The 26111-nt window shown below is 38.6% G+C and overlaps 1 protein-coding gene across 1 annotated transcript; it reads left to right on the top strand.

Annotated features, from left to right (window-relative positions):
• Positions 1-387: 387 nt before the first annotated feature.
• On the top strand, positions 388-1294 carry LOC139128379 (tropomyosin alpha-4 chain-like). Its single transcript, XM_070694164.1, has 2 exons — positions 388-832; positions 990-1294. Exons 1-2 carry the CDS (start codon positions 388-390, stop codon positions 1292-1294), a joined length of 750 nt encoding a protein of 249 aa, XP_070550265.1.
• Positions 1295-26111: the final 24817 nt, after the last annotated feature.

Raw genomic sequence — 26111 nt, 5'->3', positions numbered from 1 at the left:
TCTCCTAGTCAGTCACCAGGCACAAGCACGATACCAGATTCCTTAGTTGATAATTGATGTACAGTGTCTTGCCCGGCCATGCTTGGCTTGGATTATGAGTGACCACATAATGAGTCCTCACTGTTTCTGATCCTTGCAGAATCTTGTGGCTATAGAGATGTGAGAAATTTGTGCAGGCCTGTGCCGTCATCAGATTGTCTGGCAGGGAAAGCTACTTATTAGATTGCAATTTCAATGGAAAACAAAAGACTATGACATTGCGTAATCCTCTTATAAACTAAAACAAACATGAGGACTGAGCATGCGCGAGTTGGTGCGTTGTTCTGAGTAGTTGGCTCATGTGTCGGTGGGTGTTTTTTAGGTGTTCTAAAGCAATTTTTCATCCAAATGACTTCTACCGGCTTGGCAAAAGTGTCCCAGGGGAAGAAAGCGGCAGAAGTTAAAGAAAGAAGGGTTGACGAGATGCTAACAAGAAGTAGAGAAAGAGTGCAGATCCAGAGTCAGATAATTCAAGATGGCGACCTTACCAGAGCACTACAGCTGTCACCTGAGGAACGGAATGAAGTCATTTTGAAGTTGCTTTTCCAGATAAAAGAAGAAACTTCGAAGGTGGAACCGGTAAGAAAGAAAGTATTGGAGATTGAAAGTAAAGTTTCGGAGGTGGAAAAGTCCTTGGACCATGCATATGAACGTATTGAGGAAACAGAAGAAAATCAACAACACTTGAAAAATTCCGAAACACTTGTTCATGAATTGAAAGTGAAAATGGATGAAGTGGAAAAGAGAATGGAGCAAATGGAAAAGAAAGAAGATGATTTGGAAAATCGAGACCGTAGGATAACTTGAACTTTAAAAATTTCCCAGAGAAAATAGGAGAAAATTGTGCTAGTTTTATTCGTAATTTTGTCTCCAACCACATGAAAGTACGAGGGCTGCCCGAACACCTGGCCATTCAGCGTGCACACAGAATTCCAGCTCTCCTACAACAGATGGTAAACCCAGAACTATCAAGGTGGCTTTTGTCAATGCTGATGATGCAAGAAAAATTCTATACGCAGCGCCAGGATGCTTGAAAGGAAACAAATTTGAAGGAAATCAGATTTACGTGACGGACGATGTCAGTAAGAAAGTACATGCCGAAAGAAAGACATTGCTGCAGTATGCTAGTAAGATAAAGAAAGAAGCTTCGACGAAGAGTTGTTACATAGCATGGAAAGTGCCAGCAACGTTAGTTGTCAAGTATGAAAATGGTGACAAAAAAGAAATGAGAGTGAAAGACATTCCTGCATTATGAATTGATAGTACTTGATTATCTTTCGTTAATTATGTATTCGATGAGGTTAATGGTAACATTGTAGGCATTTTTTTAATCATTATTATTAATATTCACCTCCGACACAGTAAGGTTTGATGTTTTTGGATTTGTTTTTTTTTTTTTGTTCCATGATTTGCAGTCCTGCCATCGATTGTTGGTCTCGTTGTATGTTTTGTATGGTTGTATGTTTTCTTTCTGCAAAATTGGGGAACAACAGCGTGTTTCAATTTTTTGTTTTCAACGTTTCTGGTAACTGGCATGAAATATTTTACGTAGTTGTGTTTTTCAAATGGACTTTTCAGCATTGACATTTAACGCCAGATGTCTCCGAAACTTTAAAAAGAGGAAAACAGTTGCCTCTTGGATAAATAGTAAAAACCCTACTTTTACTTTTTTGCAAGAAACTCAGTGTAAAAGATGATGTCAAGTTTTGGTCATCTCAGTTTAAAGGCAGATGTTGGTATTCACATGGCACTAATAACAGCAGAGGTGTTTTAACAATCATCAACCACTCTAATGTTACTATCAATAATACAGTTCTTGATCCTAACGGTAGATTTATCCTCATTGAAGCTGACTAATATTGAAAAGGAGCACACATCCTTTTTAGAAGAAATTTATTGTTTGCTTGATAAAACATTTGTAGACCCAGATACATTCGTAATTCTAGGTGGTGATTTGAACTTCGCTCACAATGTGGAGCTCGATAGGTCAGGGGGAAATCCCAAACCCTGGGAGAAATCTACCATTATTTTGGATAGAGTTTCAGATATTTTTAATCTGTCTGATATTTGGCGCATTCGTCATGGAGTCAAACGTGGCTTTACATGGAGAAGGCGTCGGCCCAACGTTATGCAAAGTAGATTAGACTATTTTATAATTTCAAATGATCTTCAACAACATGTGAGCAAGATTCAGATCATCCCTGGAGTAGCATCTGATCACTCGGCAGTTTTCTTGGTCTGTAACTTTTGTAACTTTAAGCGTGGTCCAGGTTACTGGAAATTTAATGCCAGTTTGGCCCATGACAGTGTCTTTAGAACTGAGCTCCAGGAAAACATTGATGCTTGGGTCCAGGATACTAATTCATTAAATGATGGTGTCCTTTGGGATTATATAAAATTCAAAATTAGAGCGTTTACAATTGATTATAGTAAAAAGCGCGCCAAAGAACGGAAACAGAAGTTGCAGAATTTAGAGAAGTCAATTAATTTCTTTGATGTTCTTTGTTCAAACTATCCCTGCGATATGAATTATAAGCTTCTTGAGTGTGCAAAAGCCGATTTAGAGAGAGAGTATGATTACATTACTGAAGGCGCAATCATTAGATCCAGAACAAAATGGTATGAGAAGGGGAAAAGGGTAATACATATTTTTGAGTTTGGAAAAAGCGAATAAACGTAAGTCAAGTATTAAAAGCCTAAAGAAGACGAGCATACAATAGTAGATCGCCCTCAAGATGTTTTGTGTGCAATTAAGAGGTTTTATTCAAGGTTGTATTCTAAAGGGATTTCTAGTTCAAATGAGGATCATAAATTTCTCGATTTAAATTTACCGTCTCTGTCTGAGAACGATAAACTCTGTTGTGAAGGTCAGTTGACCTTTGATGAAGTGCTTTCTATTGTTCACTCCCTGCCAGATAACAAAAGCCCTGGTAATGATGGTCTCACAAAGGAATTTTATGTGGCCTTCTGGCCACTGGTGGGACATCTAGTTGTGGATTCGCTAAATTTTGGATATAGACAGGGTGAATTCTCCAACTCCCAAAAACAAAGCATCATTACCCTGATTGAGAATCTGGCCGGGATCAACAATATTTGAAAAATTGGAGACCGATCTCCCTTATGAATGTAGATATGAAACTTGCCTCAAAATGTTTATCTAAACGCATGGAGAAAATTTTGCCCCGCCTTATCGGCGAAACTCAAGCAGCCTTCGTCAGAGGGAGAAATATTGGTGATTATATTCGGTTAATTGATGAAATTTTTCATTATACTTACACTGCAGATTTACCAGCTATACTTTAGCCATTGATTTGAAAAGGCTTTTGATACTGTTAATCTCGAGTATCTGTATTCTGTTTTATCCAAGTTTAACTTTGGAGAGTCATTTATTAACTGGGTCAAAGCGTTATATTTTAATATTGAAAGTACAGTAATGAACAATGGCTATAGTACGGGTTATTTTAAGTTGGAAAGAGGGGTGCGCCAAGGCGACCCACTTTCACCATTGTTATTTATTCTTGTTTTGGAAACACTTTTACATTCAATTAGAGAAAACCAGCAAATTAGAGGTATCAAAATTGCAAGCTTGGAGATAAAAGAATCTGCATTTGCTGATGACATGACATGTTTTCTCAGTGATGAAACTTCGGTACATATTCTTTTTGTCATCCTGAAAGTTTTTCATAGGGTTTCTGGTTTAAAAGTTAATATTGATAAGACTGAAGCTGTTTGGCTTGGAAAATGGAGACATAGAACGGATAGGGCGTTTGGGGTCAAATGGCCCACCTCCACTATCAAGATTGTTGGGATTCATTTTTCAAATGATGAAAAATTAGCACAGCATCAGAATGTAGAAACTCCCGAACCTCAATAGACCTTAAATATCTGGAAAGGAAGGAATTTGACTATCATTGGGAAGATTCAGGTGATTAAGTCTTTAGCAATTTCTAAATTGATGTATGTCCTTTCACATGGAATCTTTCCCAATGAAACTATAAATAGAGTTAATAGAATAATTTACAATTTCCTTTGAAATGGGCATGATAGAGTTGGGAGGAGTATAATGGTAAGGGAGGTGGGCCAGGGGGGCCTAAAATGCCTGATTTATCAGTGATGAAAGAAGTACATACAATTTTATTGATTAAACGCTTGCTAAATGTGGAGTTAAACACCCTCGGAAACATTTTGTCTTTAAAAATCTAGAAAAATCGGAGGAAATCTTTTATTTAAGTGTAATTTCTGTACTAATCTTTTACCAGTTAGATTTTCCAGTTTTGTGAAAGAATGTCTGGATATTTGGTCAGAAGTCAATCACACTTCAGACAATGCCGATCAGATAATATGGAATAACAGAAACATTCTGATAGGAGGTCATTCTGTTTATTACAAAGACCTCTCGGTAGTTGGTATAAATTATATTTCAGACCTGTTTACAGGTTTATGCGAGTGCCGTGGATGGAACTCCATCGAGAGGTCTGAATTTAAATCATAAATTAAAATGGTTAAGTTTGACACTTTCAATCCCTGATGATCTCAAAAATCGAAATGTTTCTCAATCTTCTAATGAAGTCTGTATTTCTGTAAATACAATACTTTCATTTTGGAATCCTTGACAAAAAAGTGTTTGAAGAAAAATGTTATTGATGTAATTGTTGATGTACCAAAAAGTCAGGCAACTTTAGAAAAAGCTACAAACATGCTTGACTTAAAGTGGAAAAAAATGTATGAGCTTATATATAAATTAGCGATTGATAGTAAGTCTAGAGCTTTCCAATTTAAGTTACTCCACAATATTCTGTATACAAATCAACAGTTGAATAAGTTTAATCCACAGAAGTTCACAACTCCATATTGTACTTTGTGTGATGATGAAATAGAGTCTCTTGAACATTTATTTTATTCTTGTAAATGTACTATTGCCCTCTGGAGAGATTTACTTTTTATTTTTGGGAGACCGCTTAAACTAAAGCAACCACCTTCTAAACTGTGCATGATTTTTGGTGATCCTAAAGAAAAAATTATTGTCAATTTCATTGCTTTGCAAGTGCGTATCTATATATACAGATGTAAGTTAAATAACCTGTCTTTAGACATCACAAGTTTTATTATACAGCTTAAAAATGTACACGAAATAGAAAGAAAGATTGCAACAGCGAACGATAAAATTGCTGTACATATTGGTAAATGGTCATCCCTAATACCTTATGTAACAAATGATGCTTCCTAAATATTTTGTACTGGAAATGTTGAAATGTGTAATTGTCCTTTGTATGTAATGTATTTGTTTGTTGTTGTTCTATCCAAATAAAAGTTTTGAAAAAAAACCCAAAAAAATAAAACAAACATGATCCCTGGGATCAAGTCCCTAGCCTTTAAGGCTCAGTGCCAATGTTATAGGTAGAGTGCTGTACCACAAGGGTCTGAGTTTACATTCAATGAAGGAAGAAGATAATACAAAGACGCGACATTGATGGGAGAAAGGAGCTAGTGAGACTCCAAAGAGATGTCCGGAAAGAAGCCCAAGAGGCTGAAGCGTCAGTCTTTTTTGGAGAGACCCCAGAGGGAGAAGCCCCAGCTGGCGACGATGATTTCCTTTAGCTTATAGCCTTTACCCCCCCCCCCCTAATCTGGAATAAAAGCAAATAGACTCAGCCTTGATGATATTAGCTAGTTGCGAGATCACCTGACTGAGCTCAGAGAGGACGCTAGCGGCAATACTGAAAAGAGGTGTACGCTGAGAAAGCAAAATATGAAACTCCGACCCAAATGATGAAACCCTTAGTTGATGCCTGAGCTTGAGGCTCAACTAGAGAAAATCAACGACCGCATCAAGTGGCTCAATTGTGGAAACCTTAAAGTTCATGAAAGAATAGCCCAAATAAGACCACTGAAATAAGTTCTCAAGGATCCAGATCTGGACATGAAAACGAAGGCGACAGAGCTGTTCAAATGAAAAGGGCTCACCATAGGGGCACTACTCCAATCGAAAGGGCTCACCGTCGGGGCACTGCTAATCACCACAGTACTAGCGATCACAGCACTTGCTCTCGGTCTATGAAAAGTCAACAGTCCATGAAGTGCATAAGACGGTAGCCTTGGTGATTGTACCACAGGAAAGAATATGTTGTGGCAAAAATAGCAGTTTAAACAACCGGGCAAAAGGCTGAAGAATTGGCTACAAAAAGTGCTGCAGCTATCCCAGGATTGATCGGCACAGTGGCAGTTTCATCCTAGTTTTATCCTGAAAACCGCTGGCACCATTGTTGTCTTCATGGGTGAAAAGCTGTGGGTTTTCACGATGGCACTTTATTCTACATATTGAATAGGCTGACAGCGTAAAATGAGGATGTGTGTGGAATATGACAAGGTCTGAGAAAGCAGTCGGGGGACGAAGTCGTCCAATACTAAATATGACTACTTTGTTACTATACTAATAATAGACAGCGAAGCCTAACACATTGGTGAGATACCCTTCATCGAATCCGGTGACGTGAAATGTCCGTGTTGAGAGTATAATTGTTTCAGATTTTGGACGGCAAGGTGTCTCGTAGATAAATCACTTTTGCCGTGAAAGTGTCAACGAGTCACGACAAAGGCACATGATGGATTAGATATTATCTCAGCAGATTGAATATTTTGTTCGAAAAAAATTCAGTAATCACTACGGGGGAAAAAGGCCTTCTAATTGTTCAGTGCAGCGCCGCCATCGTTTAAGCTCTGCCATTGCTATTGTCAATAGCAACAGATTTTTCAAGGTGGCGGCGTCCAGAAAGAGAAGCTGCTATAATCGAGTTATAGTACTTATATATCTAAAAACAGCTGTAAATATAGGAGACGAAAAGTAGAAAATGATACTGCTGTCTTTGTTTTTGCTAGATATACTTCCCAAGATATGTCGGATTATTGAAATACACCTGCAGACTGATTATACAGTCCAATGTTTCAATATTACGAAACGCATGTTGATGTCGCCGAACACAAGCAATACAAATGCAAAAAAATGAACAAATTATGTATGCATTCAAAAATCGAAAACCACACAATGGAAGCATATTACCTCCAGATAGTATGTGTAATTTTTATATACATAATAGCAGCAATGAGCATAAAGAGGCGAGCGATGTAAGTGGGGCAGGTAAAGCATTGCAGCCGGTGAAAACGCAATTGTTATCTATAGGGTATTCTGCATGTAAGGCGCTGAATTACTTGCGTCTGTAACAATGTAAACTTTAAAAAATTAAAGCAAAACTTCAAAATCTAAAACCATACAATTGAAGTGCACAACATCAAGATTATTTGTGTATTTTTTTAAATCAATAGCTGAAGGAATAATAATCTCCAAGCGAGCGATTGACTCGGGACCGGTGAATAATCACAGCCGGTAAATATGCCATTGTATTTGTATGGGCTTGGGAGTAATAAATTACGTCGCCGAATCACGACAGTAAAATGTAAATTTAAATAAAACCAACGCAACAGCAAAACATCGAAAATAATACCCTTGTAGGACAGTATCTCAAGATTATAGATTTAGATTTTTACATTCATAGCTGAAGAAATAACTATCTTGAGGCAAGCGATCGGCACGGTAGCGGCGAAGAATTTACAGCCGGTAAAAATGCCATTGTTTTGTACTGGGTGCGGGAGGGAGTAACGTACGCGTACGTCGCCAAATCACGAGAGTAAAATGTAAATTTACACGAAACTAACGGAACATCCAAACATCGAAAATAACACCCTTGTAGTACAGTATCTCAAGATTATAGATTTAGATTTTTACATTCAAAGCGGGTGAAATAAATATTTTGAAACAAGCGATCGGCATGATAGCGGCGAAGAATTTAGCCTACAGCTGGTAGATTATCAGCGCCCGTCGTTTTTTCATGGGGCGCGAGTATGTGTCGCCGAACAACAGAAGGCGGTAAAAATGTAAAAATACAGTAATTTAGCCAATATTTAAAAATCGAAAACGATACGATTGTAGAACGACATCTAAAGATTACGGATTAGATTTTACATTGTAGCTGATGAAATAAATAAATTGAAGCAGATGATCGGCACGATAGCGGCGATGATTTGCAGATAGTAGATGCCATTGTTTTCCTATGGGGCGCGGGCAATTTGTTTTTTGTCGAACTACAGACGGCGGTAGAAGTGTAAAATCACAAGAATTTAAGCATATATTTAAAAATCGAAAACGATACGATTGTAGTACGGCATCTCAAGGTCTCAGGTGTGAATTTTTTATTTATGAATGAAACACTAAAAAAATGAAGCAAGCGATCCACAAGGTACCGACGACGGCGCAAAAACCATTGTTTACTATCGAAATTTTTCGTATCATTCATCCACACTTGCAATACCTAAAACCCGACGGCTCAATTTTTCATGTTTTCGCACGAAATGGAAGAAAAGACAGTCTTTCGGATGTTCATCGTAACAAAAATCGTATCGTTTTCGATTTTAAATTACACCCTACTTTCCTCGTACGAATTGGTTTCAGGGCTTAATTAGCAGTGGTGTGTACGCGATTCGGACATAACCGCTTGTCTGTATCAGCGTAATTTTGGTAGAATTTTTATAATTTATTTCATGTATAATTAAAATACTTACATATACGTTTTCATGTATATGTACACTATATATTTAGAGAATCTTTAGGACAATACTAGCGTGAAACGGTAGCAATAGCGTTATGTATTTCTGTCGAGCGTCAGTGTCCATGAGACAGCGTGTCGCTGCCGTAGTGGACTCATGAATAATTTATAGGACGACTACGCGTGGAACAAATGGGCTGGCAAAAAGCCCGTAGTGAATAGGAAGCGATGTAGTTGAAGCATTGTGTAGCCTGCCCCCACAGCAAAGTATATTATCTTCATCTCATAAGAGAACAAGCTGTCTGTCGCAATTAAATGGACCTTCTCTAGCTAATCACTTTTAGAACACTTATACCTCATTAGTTACACATATACCTAATTTAGGGATGACAAAGTGGTCTTTACAGCTTGTTTTTTATTATATGTAATAGTAAGGACAATTCTGTTCTAAGAGACTGGACTACAAATGACTTTTCCGCAAAGTACAATTTCACGTGAGCCCAGGTAATGCTGCTTGTTGAGCTAATTCATATATATTTGTCATCACCTTCAGGACTGAAAGAGCATCATGCCGAACAGGGCATAGAGACGGCAAGAAAGAGACTGGACGATGCTATCCTTGAAAAGATTAAGGGAGGTCACAAAAACAACGTACAATGGAACACGAACATTATTAAAGATATTATTCGTGATGATGAAAACGTAGAGACAGCCGAAGCACGTTTGTTAAAACAGTTTGAGAGCTTACAAACCAGCAATAAAGATGATTATCAATTTTCCCTGTGGGACTTTGCTGGACAAAGTATTTACTACATTACACACCAGGTTTGTGCACTTCTTACTCTATCATTTTAACAAATGTTTCTAAATGAAATTGAACATTTGTGAACACAAGAAACGAATTTCATAATCAGCTTGCAGAAGGAATTCGATAATCGTATTCTCTTCTAAAACATTATTCTATTCATTTTCTAAACCTTAGCCTTTATTGCAAATCACCTCCTTCCATAAAGCAAAGTATATTATCAAGTGATTTAAAGGGATAGTCCACCCAAAATATAATCTGCTGTATACAGGTGTATATTTATGCCAGAAACGCATTTATCATAACTTTTTTGCACAGAAAGTGCGGTTTTTTGAAGTTATAAATATTAAAGTCGGCCAATATAGAGCCTTTTCGATTTGAATGTGCGCAGCCATATTTGCTACTCATCCGTAGAGCATGCCGGGAGAAATACCCGGATGATGACGTAAAGTTTTCGGGTTTTGATGCATGGGCTAGGGGGTCTGATCTAGGGAGTCTCGTCTACAACTTGTGTGCATGGAAACATGCCTGCCTGTAAATATTACGGATGTGACAATGATCGTGAGCAAGATTTTGATAAAGCGTTCTATATCATTCCACACCCGAAGAAAAAACCCCGCCTCTGCAAATTGTGGCTGTTAAACATCGGCACTGACATTAGTTTTCAAAACTATAAGTACAGTTCAAGTTTTTGCGTATGCGAAGACCATTTTCAAGAGGATGACTTTGTCGGCACTTCGACGATTCACAACCAAATCGGAATAAGGAAACGACTTCGAGATGGTGCCATACCGCAAAACTACTGGAAAACGTCGGTGAAAAGGAGCTCGAGGACATCAAAGACGATTGAGAGAAACTCTCTCCGTAACAGAACAGAGGTTAGTTTGCAATATTTATGATTTTTCTGAGCCGCCGGAGAGTTGTGTTTTGATCACCTTCTCACCAAAAAGTTTACTGTTATACTTGTTATTCGGACGACATCGCATAGGTATTTAAAACAATATCGTGTTATCAATTGAAATCAAAGTTTGTTTTTCGCACGGTCATATTTCATCGCAACAACGCAACTAGCGTCCGCGTCACAACACCGGAAACGATCCATACGGTAAAATGCCTAGTCTGACAAGGGTGTCAAAGAATTCAGGAAAGGGATTGATCGACTTTCTCACAACTAAAAATCACATCATGCTAGATATATCGCATAATTTCTTGTGCATGGGAAGACATTTTGTCAGTAGTCATTTATACTCTGCTAGTTCTGAATTAGAAGCTTTGCGTAGATGATAACGTTCATCATTATGGATCGCAGGCAAATGTCCGACATGAGCAATAAAGTTTTGTCTTACATGTAGACAAAATATTGACACGTCAGAGTAAACTTTATAATTCGGCTTTTGTCTGTAGTTCATTTTTTTTCTCGAATTTTATGCGTATCGTAAAAGGAAGTTAGCGTCAAAAAATACTTAGAGATTCTGTCACTAGGCCCACATTGTACAATACACAAATAAATTGTCGCATTTATACTTTCTTATGCAAAATTACGACGGAAAGCATATCAATTTGGTCGCTAAGTTGGCTTCGTCACCAGGCGATCGAAGATCCGTTCAACTCCATGCATCATAAACTTGTATGGCTTCCTATGGTAACTGGTCGTTTCCGTACCCAACAGTTACGGCCGAAGTCGTTTCCAGCACCGAATTTCCCAACCCAAAGCCGTTTTGGCTGTTGGACACGTGATATTTCGGTAGCTGATAACGAAGCGATATTTCTTCATGTGTTTTTGTTAATAGTTTAGCTTACGTGCATAGAGCTCTTGTCGAACTTTATTGAACGTGTGCTTTATTTTGCTTTCACTTTCACGGGCATGTCGGGCATGAACAGTGAACGAACAAAAAGTTTGTTCAGATGTCATGTGGTAGCGGCTTCCCTACGGACTGGTCACTTTCTTTTACCAATGAGGGAATTGATTTTAGCAGTTTGTAGTATAAATTTAGAGAGTTCTATCAATTGTAGCGTGACAGGACAAATATGTATCACTAGTCTGATAACTGAGAAGAAAGACGACTTGAATGTGTACACTGCAATGACCATAGTGAAAAAGAACAAAACTTAAACCCCTTCCCCCCACTGTCCGTAGACACTTTATAAAAAGGTGATTAAGTAGTTATATTGAAGTATACTAATGGACTATATGAGCACAATGTATTCTAAATCAAAATTTTCTGTGCTTAATTTCATAGTTTGTGGACAAATTTATTCTGGAATCAGAGACGCAAGAACTGGTAGAAGAAAATGGAAATCAACCGATCCAACGCATTGGTAAGTGCATTTTAAAATTTAGTGTAAAAATTAGAACTTGTGATCACCAATTATTTCTTGTTGCATAACGTCAAACACAGTGCTTTTGGCATCAACGAACTTGTATCATTTTCATAGCTGTGACCTTTGTTGATAATGTAATTTGATGTATTGTATGCATGCATGAGCTTAGAACAATATTCATCTTACAGCTATATGGCATTGTACAAAATACATTTGATGTGTGTCTTTAGCATAACAATGTTCTCATTAATCCAACAGTTAAAAAAGTCTAAACGACATGATAGCAATAACACCATAGCGGTTGAACCTGGACAGAATGGGACCATATGTCATCCAACATTACTCACAAGTCAAGACCAGGTGTGTATTGTTTTATATGTATAAACTGTGTTCTTTTCTGAGCTTCTGAATAACATTGAACATTACAATTTCATAAATATTCACTAAATACTGTTTCACTGTGAAAGTTGCATAGAAGTTATAAGCAGCTGAAATGGTTTCAATGCATGTTGAATATGTGAATTTCCTCTAATATAACAAAAATATCTTTCCGTGGGCAACAGAGTTTGCTTTGACCTTGTTGACCAAGCTTTCCATGTGTAATGGAGAGATTTGTTAAATCATAAAGTCATTTGACAGGACAAGCATACTCAAGAATTGTGAATTGTGGGTATTTCTGTACTTTGTGTATTACTTATATTTTGAATTATGATAGGAAGACTCTTTCTTGTCAAGAAAAATCATTAGCATTTATAAAAAAAATAATCTGACTGATGCATTTCATCTTGTTATGTTACAGTGCATTTCAAAACACAACATTGCAGATATTGGTATTCAAACCATGGAAAATGCAAGTAATGATGTTTGCACCCAAACTATCCCAAATCAACAAGATGCTTCAGTACAGACTGACCTGGATACACAGCTGTCATACTCTCCATGTCCAAATTGCAACATAGATGTCACCAGAAGAGTGACAACCACCCAGCATGATCACACCTATTCCCAGAAATCTGGCAGTGTTGAAGATATCGACAGATCCCATACTCCAGAACCAAGCATCATGATGACACCTCCCTTCAATGCAACATCAACACCAACACGCAGGAAACAATCAGGTACCCATGAAACAACACTGTCTGACATCACAATTCAAGACATAGACACGTCACAGTCATCAATAGAAAGTGACTACGATGACGTAGAAGACCTTTCATTTAACCCAGACTCAGTTGATGACAGCCTCACCGACACAGAAGGGGATGAACCATGCGATATTGCCAAGTCATCAGCTGAAGACAGAAAATTCATAGTTTCTGAGCAACAGTTAGATATTCTGCTAAACTGTTTAACCTGTCCCCAGTGTAATAGCAGCACATCCCCGGACGACACTAAGAAGAAAACTACAGATGGCACACTACTTTCAGTCACAACATTCTGTTTCAATGGACATCGCATTTTACAGTGGGACTCTAAACCATGTTTTGGCAAGATGCCTGCTGGTAATCTACTGGTGTCTGCTGCCATACTGATCAGTGGTCAATCCTATCAACGCATCAGTCATTTTGCCATGCTTCTCAACTTAGAGTTTATTGGCAAATCCACATATTTTCTCAACCAGAAGAACTATGTGTCACCATCCATCAATGCAGCTTGGGAAGAAGAGCAGAGAACAATTATCCAAGATAATTCAAGAACAACAGTCAACATTTGCGGAGATGGTCGGTGTGATTCACCTGGGTACAGTGCCAAATACTGCACATACACCGTTATAGATGAGGAATCCAGCAAAATTCTAAACTTCAGTTTAGTTCAAAGCAGTGAAGTTGCAGAAGTAGGATGGAAAAAGAAGGATGCAAGAGAGTTGTGGATTATTTGACCAGTGCAAATATAAATATCAACATCCTTGCTACAGACCGGCATGTTCAAATCAGAAGCATGTTGCTGAAAGAATACCCAGGTATAAAGCACCAATTCGACGTATGGCACTTCTCCAATTCAATCAAGAAGCGACTGACCCAAGCTGTAAAGAAGAAAGGGTGTGAAGATCTCAACCCTGGATCAAGTCCATTTGCAATCACCTCTGGTGGTGTGCTGCTCAGTGTGAAGGTGATGAACAGCTACTGGTGGAAATGTGGTCATCAATTGGGTACCATGTGGCCAATAAGCACAAATTTCCCAGGGAGTTTAGCAAAGTGAAAGCGTGTGTACATGGTCCAATCAGCAGAGAGAAAGAAGAAGTGGATGAAGATGGGAAGTGCACCACACAAAGCCTTGATGTCTATTGTCACTGATAAGAGAATCCTGAAGGACATCAAACACCTCAGCGAATTCTGTCATACTTATAGTCTCGAAGTTTACCATAGTATGATGACCAAATACGTACCAAAACGTCAAGAGTTTGACTATGAGCAGATGTTGGCCCGAACCCAACTTGCTGCACTCGACCACAATGCAAATGTGGGCCGGGCCCATCGAAGAAACAAGAATGGTGACTTGCAGTGGAGACCTGTATGTCCAAAAGCTACCAACATATGGATAGTGAAGAAAGTGTATGAAGAAAAGTCCTATGAGTGGGCCAAGCAGCTGATAGTATCCACCCTACTGCAAAATATAGGCAGAAGACAAAAGTGTACCATGGCCAGTACAAGAACACACCATGTGAATAGTCTCCCAAAGAATATAGCACCTGTGCCAGCACCACCAAAGAAGATTTGCTACAAAGGTATCAAGCCGGTTTCAGCGATGAAAAAACTGACAATAGCACCGCAATACAAAAGAAAAGAAATGCAAATAAATGAAAACATGTAACTTGTTACGAACATAAAAGTCATCAGCACAGCTATCAATATCTGAAAATTGTGGACACTTATAGTACTTTCTTCTGCTGACATGAATGCTATGATTTCCCTGTACTTATCATTATCAGTCTTCTACCAGTACCTGTAAACAACATATTTACACAAGACATTTACTTGGTCATTTGTTTTATTGTAAACATTGTATTTAAAATACAAGCTAGCATGTAAATGTATATACAATTATTTATCTAGACATCCCATTCCCCAGTACAGCTGTACTGTAATTACAGAATGAATAAAGTGTCACTTTATGTGTCACATGTAAACACCATGCCAGATAAATCTGACAAATCAGAAATGTGCAAATAATACAGCAATTCGAAAAAACAAGGTAGAAAAAAACGTAGCAGTGATTCCACTGAACAAATTTTGCCGTTAAAGTGTACCTAGTCTCTAGTCTCTTGTAGTTATTCATTTCAGGCTAAGTACAGGAAACTTGAAAAATGTAACTGTTTGGACCATCCAGTGTTTAATTGCTATTCAGATATGCCTGAAGTAATGATTCTCGCTGAAAACAACTCCATAAATCGACTGTGAAAAAGGTCACAGTTGCAGTGATAAGCCTAGTTGATATTGCAAACATTTCTTGATGTTCAACTTTCAGTATTTATCATACCACAACAATGTGATTTAAGTTTTTTAAATGTATCTTCTTACAAATGCTTTGTTTGCATATCTTTCCACAATTTTTATGTCATGTTTTTTAAGAAGACTCAAATGTCATTGCTATGACAGAAACAAGGATATATTGTAAATAGAAATATCTAAAAGTTTTGTAGTAATGAATGTGTTGTGTGCAATAAAAAAAGATGACAGTGACAAATGTTAAAGTCTATGATTTGTATGAGTGTCCTTGGCAAACGGCAGTGGAAAATGTATGCTGTTGTAGTTGTGTTTACTTTTCCTTGAACCCAATGTAATCTTCACCGTCTCCTTTTGGGTACTTTTTCTTATGGCAGTGACAACACAAGATGGGACAACCTTTCTCACACCTTGACCAAGACGTTGCCAGGAGTGTCCCCATGCAATAACTGTCTGTATGCAGCCAAACGACACTGCCTGTTAAAACAAACAAAGATAGGAAATATTAATAAATATCACATTGATTTAAACTGTGAAAGATAACTCTCTAGTCAAACCCTAGTCTAAATTAAAATCACAAGTGCAGGGTAGGTACTAAATTGATAAGTGACATCAAAAATCGCTGTAAAGCTAAACGGACATTTAATACGGTCATTTATTACCATAAAAATGTAATTCGAATGAAACAGCTCATAAGTTTTACCAACAAAATCCTACTACGTTTAACCACTAGATTATGACTGTAAATGCCGACATAAAGAATATGTTTCAAATTTCGGTTTCACAAGTAAAAATATTAACAGATATATCCATCGTCCTACTCTCTCTTAAAAGTATGTAAATTATGTGTTTATATTGTTGTATATCAAGCATTTTGCCCAGTGTGCATTTCATTACTTACATTTCATTACATAACATTACATTTTGTGTGTTAATATAAACTGTATTATGAATTGTAAGGCAAAACTTAACACTGCATGAAAAGCCATAATACTTACTTTATTTGCATGGATTATTGCCTGTATTTTAGCTGAAGAGTGCATATACAGGTGAATACAGTCAATAATCCATTGCTTGTATTCAGCAAGCCTGTATTCACGTGGATTCATGTGAATTCACGTGTATTATTCAATAATACAGTCGACTCATTAATATGAATTTATCTGTATTATTGCGTTTTCATGCAGTGTAAAGTGTGAGTCCCGCAACATTTTGAGGGTTTTTCATTTTACTTGAGGCGTATACTCTAGTTCTGGTTGTCAATGAAGTTGGTATTAATAAAACAAACATTTACACACAAACTGAAGCTTATTTGAGCGGTTTTTAGACGGTTGTATTATGTCATTTCGACGAAAACACGGGAAAAAGTTGCACTTTTTGACTTCAATCATGGCGACATTTTCCGGAAATTGCCGAGCTCTTCCCGTTTTGGCGTGAGTAGCTGTGACGTCACTAATGGCACACGTGATGGTGACTTCTTGCATTGACTATGGAGATAAAGATAATTTCATGAGTGAAAGCAGTGCAACTGAGAATGTCATCATCACAGAAGATATGACAAAGCTGTTCAGAATTTAGAGGCCTGCAAATTTTAACAGCCAGGACCTTATAAACGAGAACATGAGCGGAACTCTTGTTGACCGTCGCGTCTGTGACAAGCCCACCGTGACCACAGTCATACACACAACTGCAAGCTACCAAAATATGAATAAAAGTCTGAGTTGCCATCCCACCTTATTATTACTTCTCAACACAAATTGCCTCGTTCAAAATCTGTATATAAAAATTTGAAGTACACCATGACGCTTGTAGTAGAATCAAGTTGAAAATTGTCCACCGTTTAGGCCCCTATAATAACACACATCTTTCCTATCAACAGCTGGAAGTGGAACAGGCTGAGGGTCATGTTAGCATAAACACCAAGGTAGTATTCTCGCCACAAAATCTTCAGTTTTGCGTTATAAAACCTTACATGAACATTGGCACTCTTAAAAATATGTGACCGTAAAGACATGTCTAGCCAAATTATCGGGAAGAGATAAATTAAAATTGAAATGATGTAAATATCGGGCACACTGGTGGAGTGATCAGCTACGCTTCCGCAGGTTTTTTTCTTGATTAAGTGTCAGCGATATAAAGCACAGTGTTCATTGTTTCATGACTGTGAAATTCTCAAAGAAGCTAAAATATTTTAGGGGAGACTTAGTCGAGCAGAAGGGAACAGATGACGACAACGCAACTGCTTTGTCAACAGTATAAACTTCTTTGCTACACGTTGTGTCACTGTTACTGACAGCGCCGTGCTATATTATACACAACCTATCGTTCAGTCTCACAAAGAGTCAGTCAATCACTACGTAAACTTTTTAGGAATATAAAATTAGATATCTCCTAATGTAGAGTTACACATACATGAGATGTAGTACTTGTATTTATCTATTTATTTATTTATTTATTTACAATCACTTTCGTAAAGCAACTGAATCGACGTTCAGTCCTGGTGGATGTAAACACGGCCACACTTCTCCGCCCCCCCCCCCCCCCGCATCCCCTTGACATGTTTTGGGCAACCTGTCGCAGTCTTGCTGCTGTTCTCGCTCTTGTCCACAGTTGATGATGATACACGCGAACGCTTTCTGGTGACAATATTTGTACTGGTACGGCATTGCGATCGAATAATCGATGTAGTAGCTCCAGGAATTAAAGTCTATATTACCGTACATCTGGTTTCCGAACCGTGTTTATTCGCCGCGAAGTCATGGCACTCGAAAATGTGCACCGCAGAAAACGCTTGTCTGAATGCCTCTTTTCCGCCTCTTTTCCGACCCTTTCTTGTAATTTTGGCAAATGCGGCTAATACGGCATCCTAAAATGCAATAAACTGGCAATGGCTGCGGTTACTTCAGCCACCAAAAGCGTAACTTCTCACCATGTTGAAGCCACAGCGGTAAGCATTCGCTATGGCCGAGGTGAACACACTCACTCGTACGTTCTATTAGTTACGTCATTTCCGGTGGCAATGCCCGCAAATTCCGAAACGACCCGAATGGCAGCCAACTTCAAAGTCGCACAACATATTGCATTTTTATAATATTTAACTGCGTTGTTTCCTTGGGGTGATGCATTTATTTGATAAAGTAGAAATGGCAAAATCATATAGCATGGCTCATTTTAAGCAAAATTAACTTTGAATTTATGCGGGACATACACTTTAAGTATGAAATCAGATCACTCAATTTGTTATTATTTTTCAGGTTTTCCTGTCTTACAGATGTATATATATATTAGTCACAGACCTAGAACAGTCTTTAGGTGAACCTATGGAGTCTGATAAAAATGATATGCATGAAAGCACGATGGAACATTGGAAAGAAAAGGTAATACTTAATTTTATACTGAAACAAAGAGAGTAATTATGTAGGTGCACAACTTTGCTGTGAATTGCTGACTTCTGGAGTTTGAAGATGTTTTAATTATATTATTTTAGTCAGACTGTATTCATTTTGGTAAAATCAATGATTCTTGAAGGTTTAGCTTATTAAATTCTGGATACATGGAATTTTATCACCTACCAGATAAAAACACTTAAATACTTTTCTTGCTATCTGTAAAAGAAAAAAGTCACTGTGTAAGTTTTCTCGAGGTGTATGATATTTCGTAAAACACAAGTTTGTCTTTTCTGCCATTTCATTCAGATTTCTTAAGGTTCTGGATTAACTTAATACATACGCATGCAAGTAAAGATTCGTCCAAGACAGGTGATGCAAAGAACGTGATAGTTGTTGGGACCAAGAAGGATAGACTCACCAACGGAAAGGTAATTTGATGCAAATCTTAAAATCATTTGGTCTATTGCTTCATTATCAATTATAAAGAAAAGCAAACTTTCAGACTTGGCCATAGATGGCGCTACAATGCTCTGTTAGAGTAGGCATAAACTCCGGAATAACTGGTGGCTGTGTGTGGCTCGAGCATTGCCGCACTTTGCACATACAAGAAGTAAGAAGACAATAGGCCAACAGTAACCTCAAACAGCCATTTTACCCAAAAAGAACAACTACCTGCATTTACTGCATTTCTCAGTTTAATTGATTGGTGAGCATTAAATCATTGTTGTTTTCCCCATTACTCGGCCCCGTCCCACACAGTCTGCTAATCCTACATTGAAAATCTTGATTGAAATGGCAATTCAGCGTAACATTGGTGACGGAAGAGGTTTTTTTTGAAAAAACGAGATCGGGATAGTCAAGAAATATCATTCAAGACACAGATCAATGGCGCTGAGCAGCCCACTGTGGATTCGGGCATCCGGAAACATGTGAACTCACCAAACTGCTGAATCCAGAAGTTACATTGACAGAGGTTATAAACAAACAAACAGTTGACGTAGAAGCTATCAGGCTGGCCCACACATCTATGCCTACATCACCCTAAGCTCCGATGGCGGAGACACTGTTAAAAATGTACTCAGACCAGAAACAAAAGGGGACTAAATAAGAAATGATATTACTCCTGCCCAACAAGTAAGTCAACGTCAGACTAGTGTTAAAATCGATAGAATGCAGGAATATATATTGGGTCACATGCAAACAGTATTAATATTACAATATGAAATGGGTAGAAGTGAGGGTGAAGTTAGACAGCAAATTAAAGCTATTATGAATGTGAGAGTTGATCAAATGGAGGAAAATGTACAAGCAGTGACAGCAACGGTAGAAGGAATAGAGACAGGTTAGAGCAGTTGGATAAAGCCAAATTACAACTTACAAATTACAACAAAGAAACATGCCATGATAAGGGGCATCAGCGTGTATGGAATCTAGCATCTCAAAGGAAATTTGAAATTATCTTGCAGCATAAACCTAAGCCTTTAGCACTATTTGGTACCGTAGGCTCACTCAAGTTCACTTCAAAACCAATTCCCTTGGACATTTCCATCCCATATCAATATAAGTCGCATGTCAGAATGGAACTTCACACCCCCTGTGCATGGACTTGTTGAAGACATATTTACTGCAAAGTTGTGCCTGACACGGGTCTGATGCGACTATTGTCAAAACTGATGTACTGATGTGACAAAAAGAAAGTTAACACATATATCAAACTTGCTGAGAATTCGTACATAAGATCAGCCTTTGGCGAGCCATCCCTGTCGAGGGATGATGACTGTTATCTATCCGACTTGGCCAAACCGAGGTACAGCATGATGTCTGGGTAGCCAACATTTCTGACGATGTTCTCCTTTGTGCAGATTTCTATGTTAAGCACAATAGTACACCAGACCTGGTAAATAAATGCTTGCAGATTGGTGAAGAAGTTGTACCCTTTGATACGCATGTTAGGGCAGTGACAACTCACGAGTTTACTTGCTACAGAGTGGTAGTTGACAGGAGTGTTACAATTCCAGACCATTTTGCGGATCTGTATATCCGAAGCTGTGATGGACTTTCCAAGAGACAGTGAGATTCTTTAAGGAAATTCTCTATAAAATGTCAGATTTTTTCTCCAGGGGCAACAAAGGTCTTAGGCAGAAAGTATTGTGAAGCACACAATACATACGTATAGTGCAGCATCCATCAGACAAAGGCCAAGGAGACTACCTCCCACAAAACAAGCCAAGGTCTTGGCAGAGATTGACAAGATGTACACAGACGGAGTTATAGAGTCATGAAAGCCTATTGGCGGTACCTAATATGCTGATATAAAAGATTGACAAATTAAGAAGATTTTGTTTGAACTACAGAAAGTTAAACGAGGTCACCCAGAAAGACTCGCACCCTTTGCACTGAATTGACACAACCCTTGATTCTCTTGAAGGTTAGTCATGATTTTTCACGCTGGATCCAAAGAGCGGGTATTGGCAGATCAAAGTGGCACAAGAAGATCGAGAAAAGACAGGTTTTACTGCCTTGAGTGGTTTGTGGCGGTTCGTTGTGATGCCCTTCAGATTATGTAATGCACCCGCCACCTTTGATAGACTGATGGAGCAATACCTGAGAGGTCTGCCATGGTCTGCTGGTCTATCTGAATGACATCATTATGCATGGAAGAATTTTCATGAAGAACTGAGCCACTTGAAGGAAAGCTCAGTCCAAAGAAGTGTGATTTATTCAGACACCAAGTTGCCTTCCTTGGACATGTTGTAAGCGAGGCTGGTGTAACAGCTGACATAGAAAAGACAGAAGCAATGTCTCTGTGTCCTACTCCATCCTATGTTAGGGAAGTCTGCGCATTCCTCGGTTTTTGCTCACATTACCGAAGGTTTGTGGCGGGTTTCTTTGTGACACTCCGTGATATGAACGAACACACGATTCACACCTTAAACAAAGGACACCGAAAAAGTTCAACTGGCCGTCATGACAGCCCTGCGCCCACACAGAACTTGACGGGACTCAGAGTGTCGTTTGGGCCTGAAACGACGTTCTGGGCCCCGTCTATTAGTTATGCATAGTTTACTTCACTACTTTAATCGGAGGCACACTTGACACTTTTGATCGTCTCAGCAAACGATCGGCTGTTCCAGTTATATGGTAACCACCCAACTAAGACTTATCAAGTGCAGCGCCACTGCCAGTCACGAGGCGTCGACGGCCACTTTCACCTAATTACATATTCATGACATCATCAGCAGATTTCATCAGTCGCTAGATGCTCACGCTTGTCTCCTCACGTCACAGAAAACAACAAACGAATCGACAACACGATCAAGTCAGCCAATGATAAAATCAACGAAATCAGCGACACTGCTGACAAGAAGGCTGCTAACACCTACTCACTAGCACATCGAATTGGCAAAAAGAAGCATTAACAAGGCTCATCGCCAAAACAAACGCGCCAAGCGTTAACAAAAACCCATACCAAGCGGCCCTTTTCAGGGCCACCAAATACTCCAGAGAGAGAACTACCAAAAAACACCATAAAACGACATAGAATACACAAACAAATAAAAAATCACTGTAACGTAACAGAAAAAATGGCCGTGGAAATAAATCAGCTATTTCCAAAGAAGAGCCGACAACAACATGAAACTCAGCAAGAACCTATCATCGCTCAAACTATGAAACTCCGAAAAATAGCACTAGGCAAAAGCCTTAACATTCATTCGGACACCAACAAAAACAAACAGATTGAAACCACCTCAGGATTTCAACAAATATAGTCGTAAAATGTGCCTACGCTACATCATGAGACACAAACAATCGCAACAACACCAAATCAAAGGAAAGTCAAATTGGACTCCACGAACAGCAAAAAATACAAAAACCTGAAAGCTATCTGAAGCTGCTAAACTCGCACTTCTAGAGATACCCTTTCAAACAAGGAAACAAAACATGTCGCGTGCCCAAAGAATCGCGATAAACCAGCTTGCAAACAGTAGACAAATTACCATAAAAACCTTTCGACAAGGGTCGGGTATTCGTCTTTGTCAACACAAAAGATTACATACACGAATGCGAAAGGCAATTACACAACACTAAGTATTATACACAACTAGCCAGTGACGACACAAAATAATCAGTAAACAAAGTACACCAACTATTAAACAAAATGCACGAGAACAAACACATCGATCATGATACTTTTATCTTGATCCAGAAAACATAAAATCCGTACCCCGCAGTGGTACTTATTGCCAAAAAGTTCACAAACCTCGGCAAAAATCTAAAAGACACCCTAATCAAAACAAAATTTACTGAAGTAAAGAAACATAGAACAAACAACGAGCCCCAAACATTAATATACTTGCCTCACTACTCGAAGAGCAAGACCACTAAAATGCATTAAAATAATTTTTCACAAACACAAACTGAGGAAAGAATGTACACTGAGACTGATGAGAGACCACACTCGGGTTTCGAAACGCAAGCGTCAAAGGGCCACTCTATATCAAATTTGTAACATCATAGGTCCGGCTGCGTCTCGCCATACGCTTTCCCCACACAAACAAAACATTACCGTACACACTAATCCAAACTTCCCTACATATATCCGAAGCGAAACAAACATTATATTACACAAACAATCGGATAAGAATGTAGGAACACATATCCGAAACGAATCAAACACAAACTCGACACAAAAACATTTTGGATAGTAGGGGGGAGCCTCTTTCACACTCTTTACCTTCCATTGTGTCTCAACCGATGCTATGCAGTTGTAATACTGATCACTTGTGTATAGCTGAGACTATACTACTGTTAAAAAGAAGTTTAACACCTCACCAGCACGAGGGGTCATAAAACATTATCGGAAGAGCCCTTAGACCAACCAGGTACAAGTTTCCCGAAAGGTGTCAAGTACATAGGACTAACCAAACATTTAAGGAAAAACAGCAGGAACAATGAAATGGTTGATAAGCCATAATCCCTAATTGGTCAATTTTTGTGTGGGCGCGGGGGTGGAATGGTTATATCAATGTTGCTGCCCCATGATCCTATGACAGCTGAAATGTAATCGTTCAAAAACATGACGATTGTGGGTTGTTATTTTCAGAATATCACAAAACATTACGACTTGTTCCCTTTAGAAAAACTAAACAATTTATTTTTTCATTAACGGGTAACGTTGCCCCTGTACGATCGAAAAACAAAATGGCGAAGCACTGTTTGCAAGTGTCATGGACTGTTGCCTGAAATCAAGAACACAGGTAAAATCAGCTGGATATTAACATTGAAACTGAGTAGTTCATAACAAAACTTGTTATTATGTTGACATATAGCATTTTGTAAAAGGCATTTACTGTGCCTGAGCGTGAGCATACGTATCGAGAGTTCGCTATATTGACACTACATGGCAAAATATGCAAATAAAACTTACGTGCATTTCTGCAGTTGTCGTTCCCATTCTGCTCAGTTAACAGACATGATTTCACAGAATATTACACAGAAAACATATTTAGATCATATTTGAGGCACTGACTACTAGCATTGCAAGAGAAAGCGAGGACAAATGTTTGCTTGTTCTTGTCAACACACTCGAAGCGATCAACCCCAGAAATTATCGCACAGTATCATCATTTACGATTGGAGAAGGATCACAAAAAACACATACCCGTTTCAGGATATGGTTATTTCTGTCTTAGGGTCGAAGATAGATGCAAAGAACACTTTATAGTGCCCAAAACAGTGAAGATTCGACAGGACAAACGTCTGCCTTGACACAGAGGTCAAAACCAAGCGACACACTGGTATCACGTGACCGTGTTGCGGTTTGGCTGTGCGGTCTAGGTGATTAACACCTTTTACAATAGGCGTTTCCAGACCAGTGGATAGAGGGACTGTGACCAAAAGTTCAATATTTGAATAGACCATTTAACAGTGCAGTGGTTAATGAAGCCAGAGGGACAGGGAGTCAGATGGCTCAAGAAACTACAGTAGTGCAATTTCGTCATCTATCATTGTGCTGAACGGAGCCATCTCAATGCTGACAGCCCTTCAGGCAGGCTGTGTGGAGACTTGTGCAACCACGTCAATAGACAGGAAGAATAATAATTAAATAATGATAATTTATTCCTTTATAAAGCGACTAAATTCACACAAAAGTGCAATCAGAGACGCTGGGTAAAATACAATTAATATTAAAAAGGTAACAGGAATTAAAAACAAAATAAAGAGCATCAATACAATGGATAAGTTCAGTTAAAAGCATAATTAAAATGAAGTGTTTGATAAATTGATTTAAAATTTGGCAGGCTAGGGGAGCGACGAACCTCAATCGGAAGTTTGTTCCATAAAAAGAGGCAGCAATACTGAAGGCACGGCCCCGATATTTCTTTGTACGTGATCTGCTTTGACACAGTTTAAATTGGTCAGCAGATCTCATATTATGGGTTTTGACATACAAATTTACCATGCCAGAAAGATACGGCAGAATGAGAAATCATTAGTGGAGCCATCTGAAAAATAGCAGTGTAAATACAGGATCTTTTAAGCTAGGAAAATTGAACCTAATGTTTATAACGACTGGAAGGTATCAGACTTCCTAAGATTAGACTAATTCTGATGTGGATTGGTGGATCAAGAGATTGCCACCGATGGAGTGTTGTGTGCAAAAATGGCCCAGTAACTAAAGCATATTAGTCCCGTTGGGATTCCCTTTAGCTACATTAAGGTGTACTATATCGCAGATGGGAAAATCCGAAGGTTTGGCAGCTGATACCACCTAAAGCCAGATAGTCACAGGTCCTGGAGCAGTTGTATGATACCATGACTGGAGGGCACTAGCTAGTCAGCAAAGAAAATGTATTGTGTGAGAGATTTATTCTACCTTGTAGGGTGCCGGCAATCTGTAGAACTCTCGCCATGGCTTATGTCTACACCAATAGCCAAACACACAAAATCAAACGTGAACACGAAGAATGAAAAAATAGTGTAGGCGATGTTGGCAGCCGCTTTCCCTTGATTACAAATAATAGTGTAGGCGATGTGTGTAGCTGCTTTCCCTTTATTACATCGCCATGGCTTATATCTACACCAATAGTCAAACACACAAAATCAAACACGAATACAGAGAACGAAAAAATAGTGTAGGCGATGTGTGCAGCCACTTTCCCTTTATTACAATGTAAGCTGTGTGTTAGAAGGAAAGGACCATACCATAAGAAGCATGAACCACTTGGTATATACAATATAATGTGGGTGCGCCAATGGAAAGGTTGACCATTGATGTCCTTGGTCCACTTCCTGAGACACAAAGAGGGAACTGCTACATTATCATTGCTATTGACTGTTTAAGCAAGTGGCCAGAAGCCTTTGCAGTACCAAACCAAGAAGCACTCACAGTAGCTAGGAAGGTAGTTCATGAATTTGTAATTCGTTTCGGCATATCTCTGGAATACACTCCGACCAAGGTCAGAATTTAAAGGCAGCTGTGTTCCAGGAAAGGTGTGGGCTTCTTGGTGTATAG

The sequence above is a fragment of the Ptychodera flava genome, unplaced genomic scaffold (genome assembly GCF_041260155.1).
Source record: "Ptychodera flava strain L36383 unplaced genomic scaffold, AS_Pfla_20210202 Scaffold_51__1_contigs__length_905262_pilon, whole genome shotgun sequence".
Classification (NCBI taxonomy): domain Eukaryota; kingdom Metazoa; phylum Hemichordata; class Enteropneusta; family Ptychoderidae; genus Ptychodera; species Ptychodera flava.
Note: the sequence above shows the minus strand (reverse complement) of the source record. Positions and strands in the feature narration are given on the sequence as shown.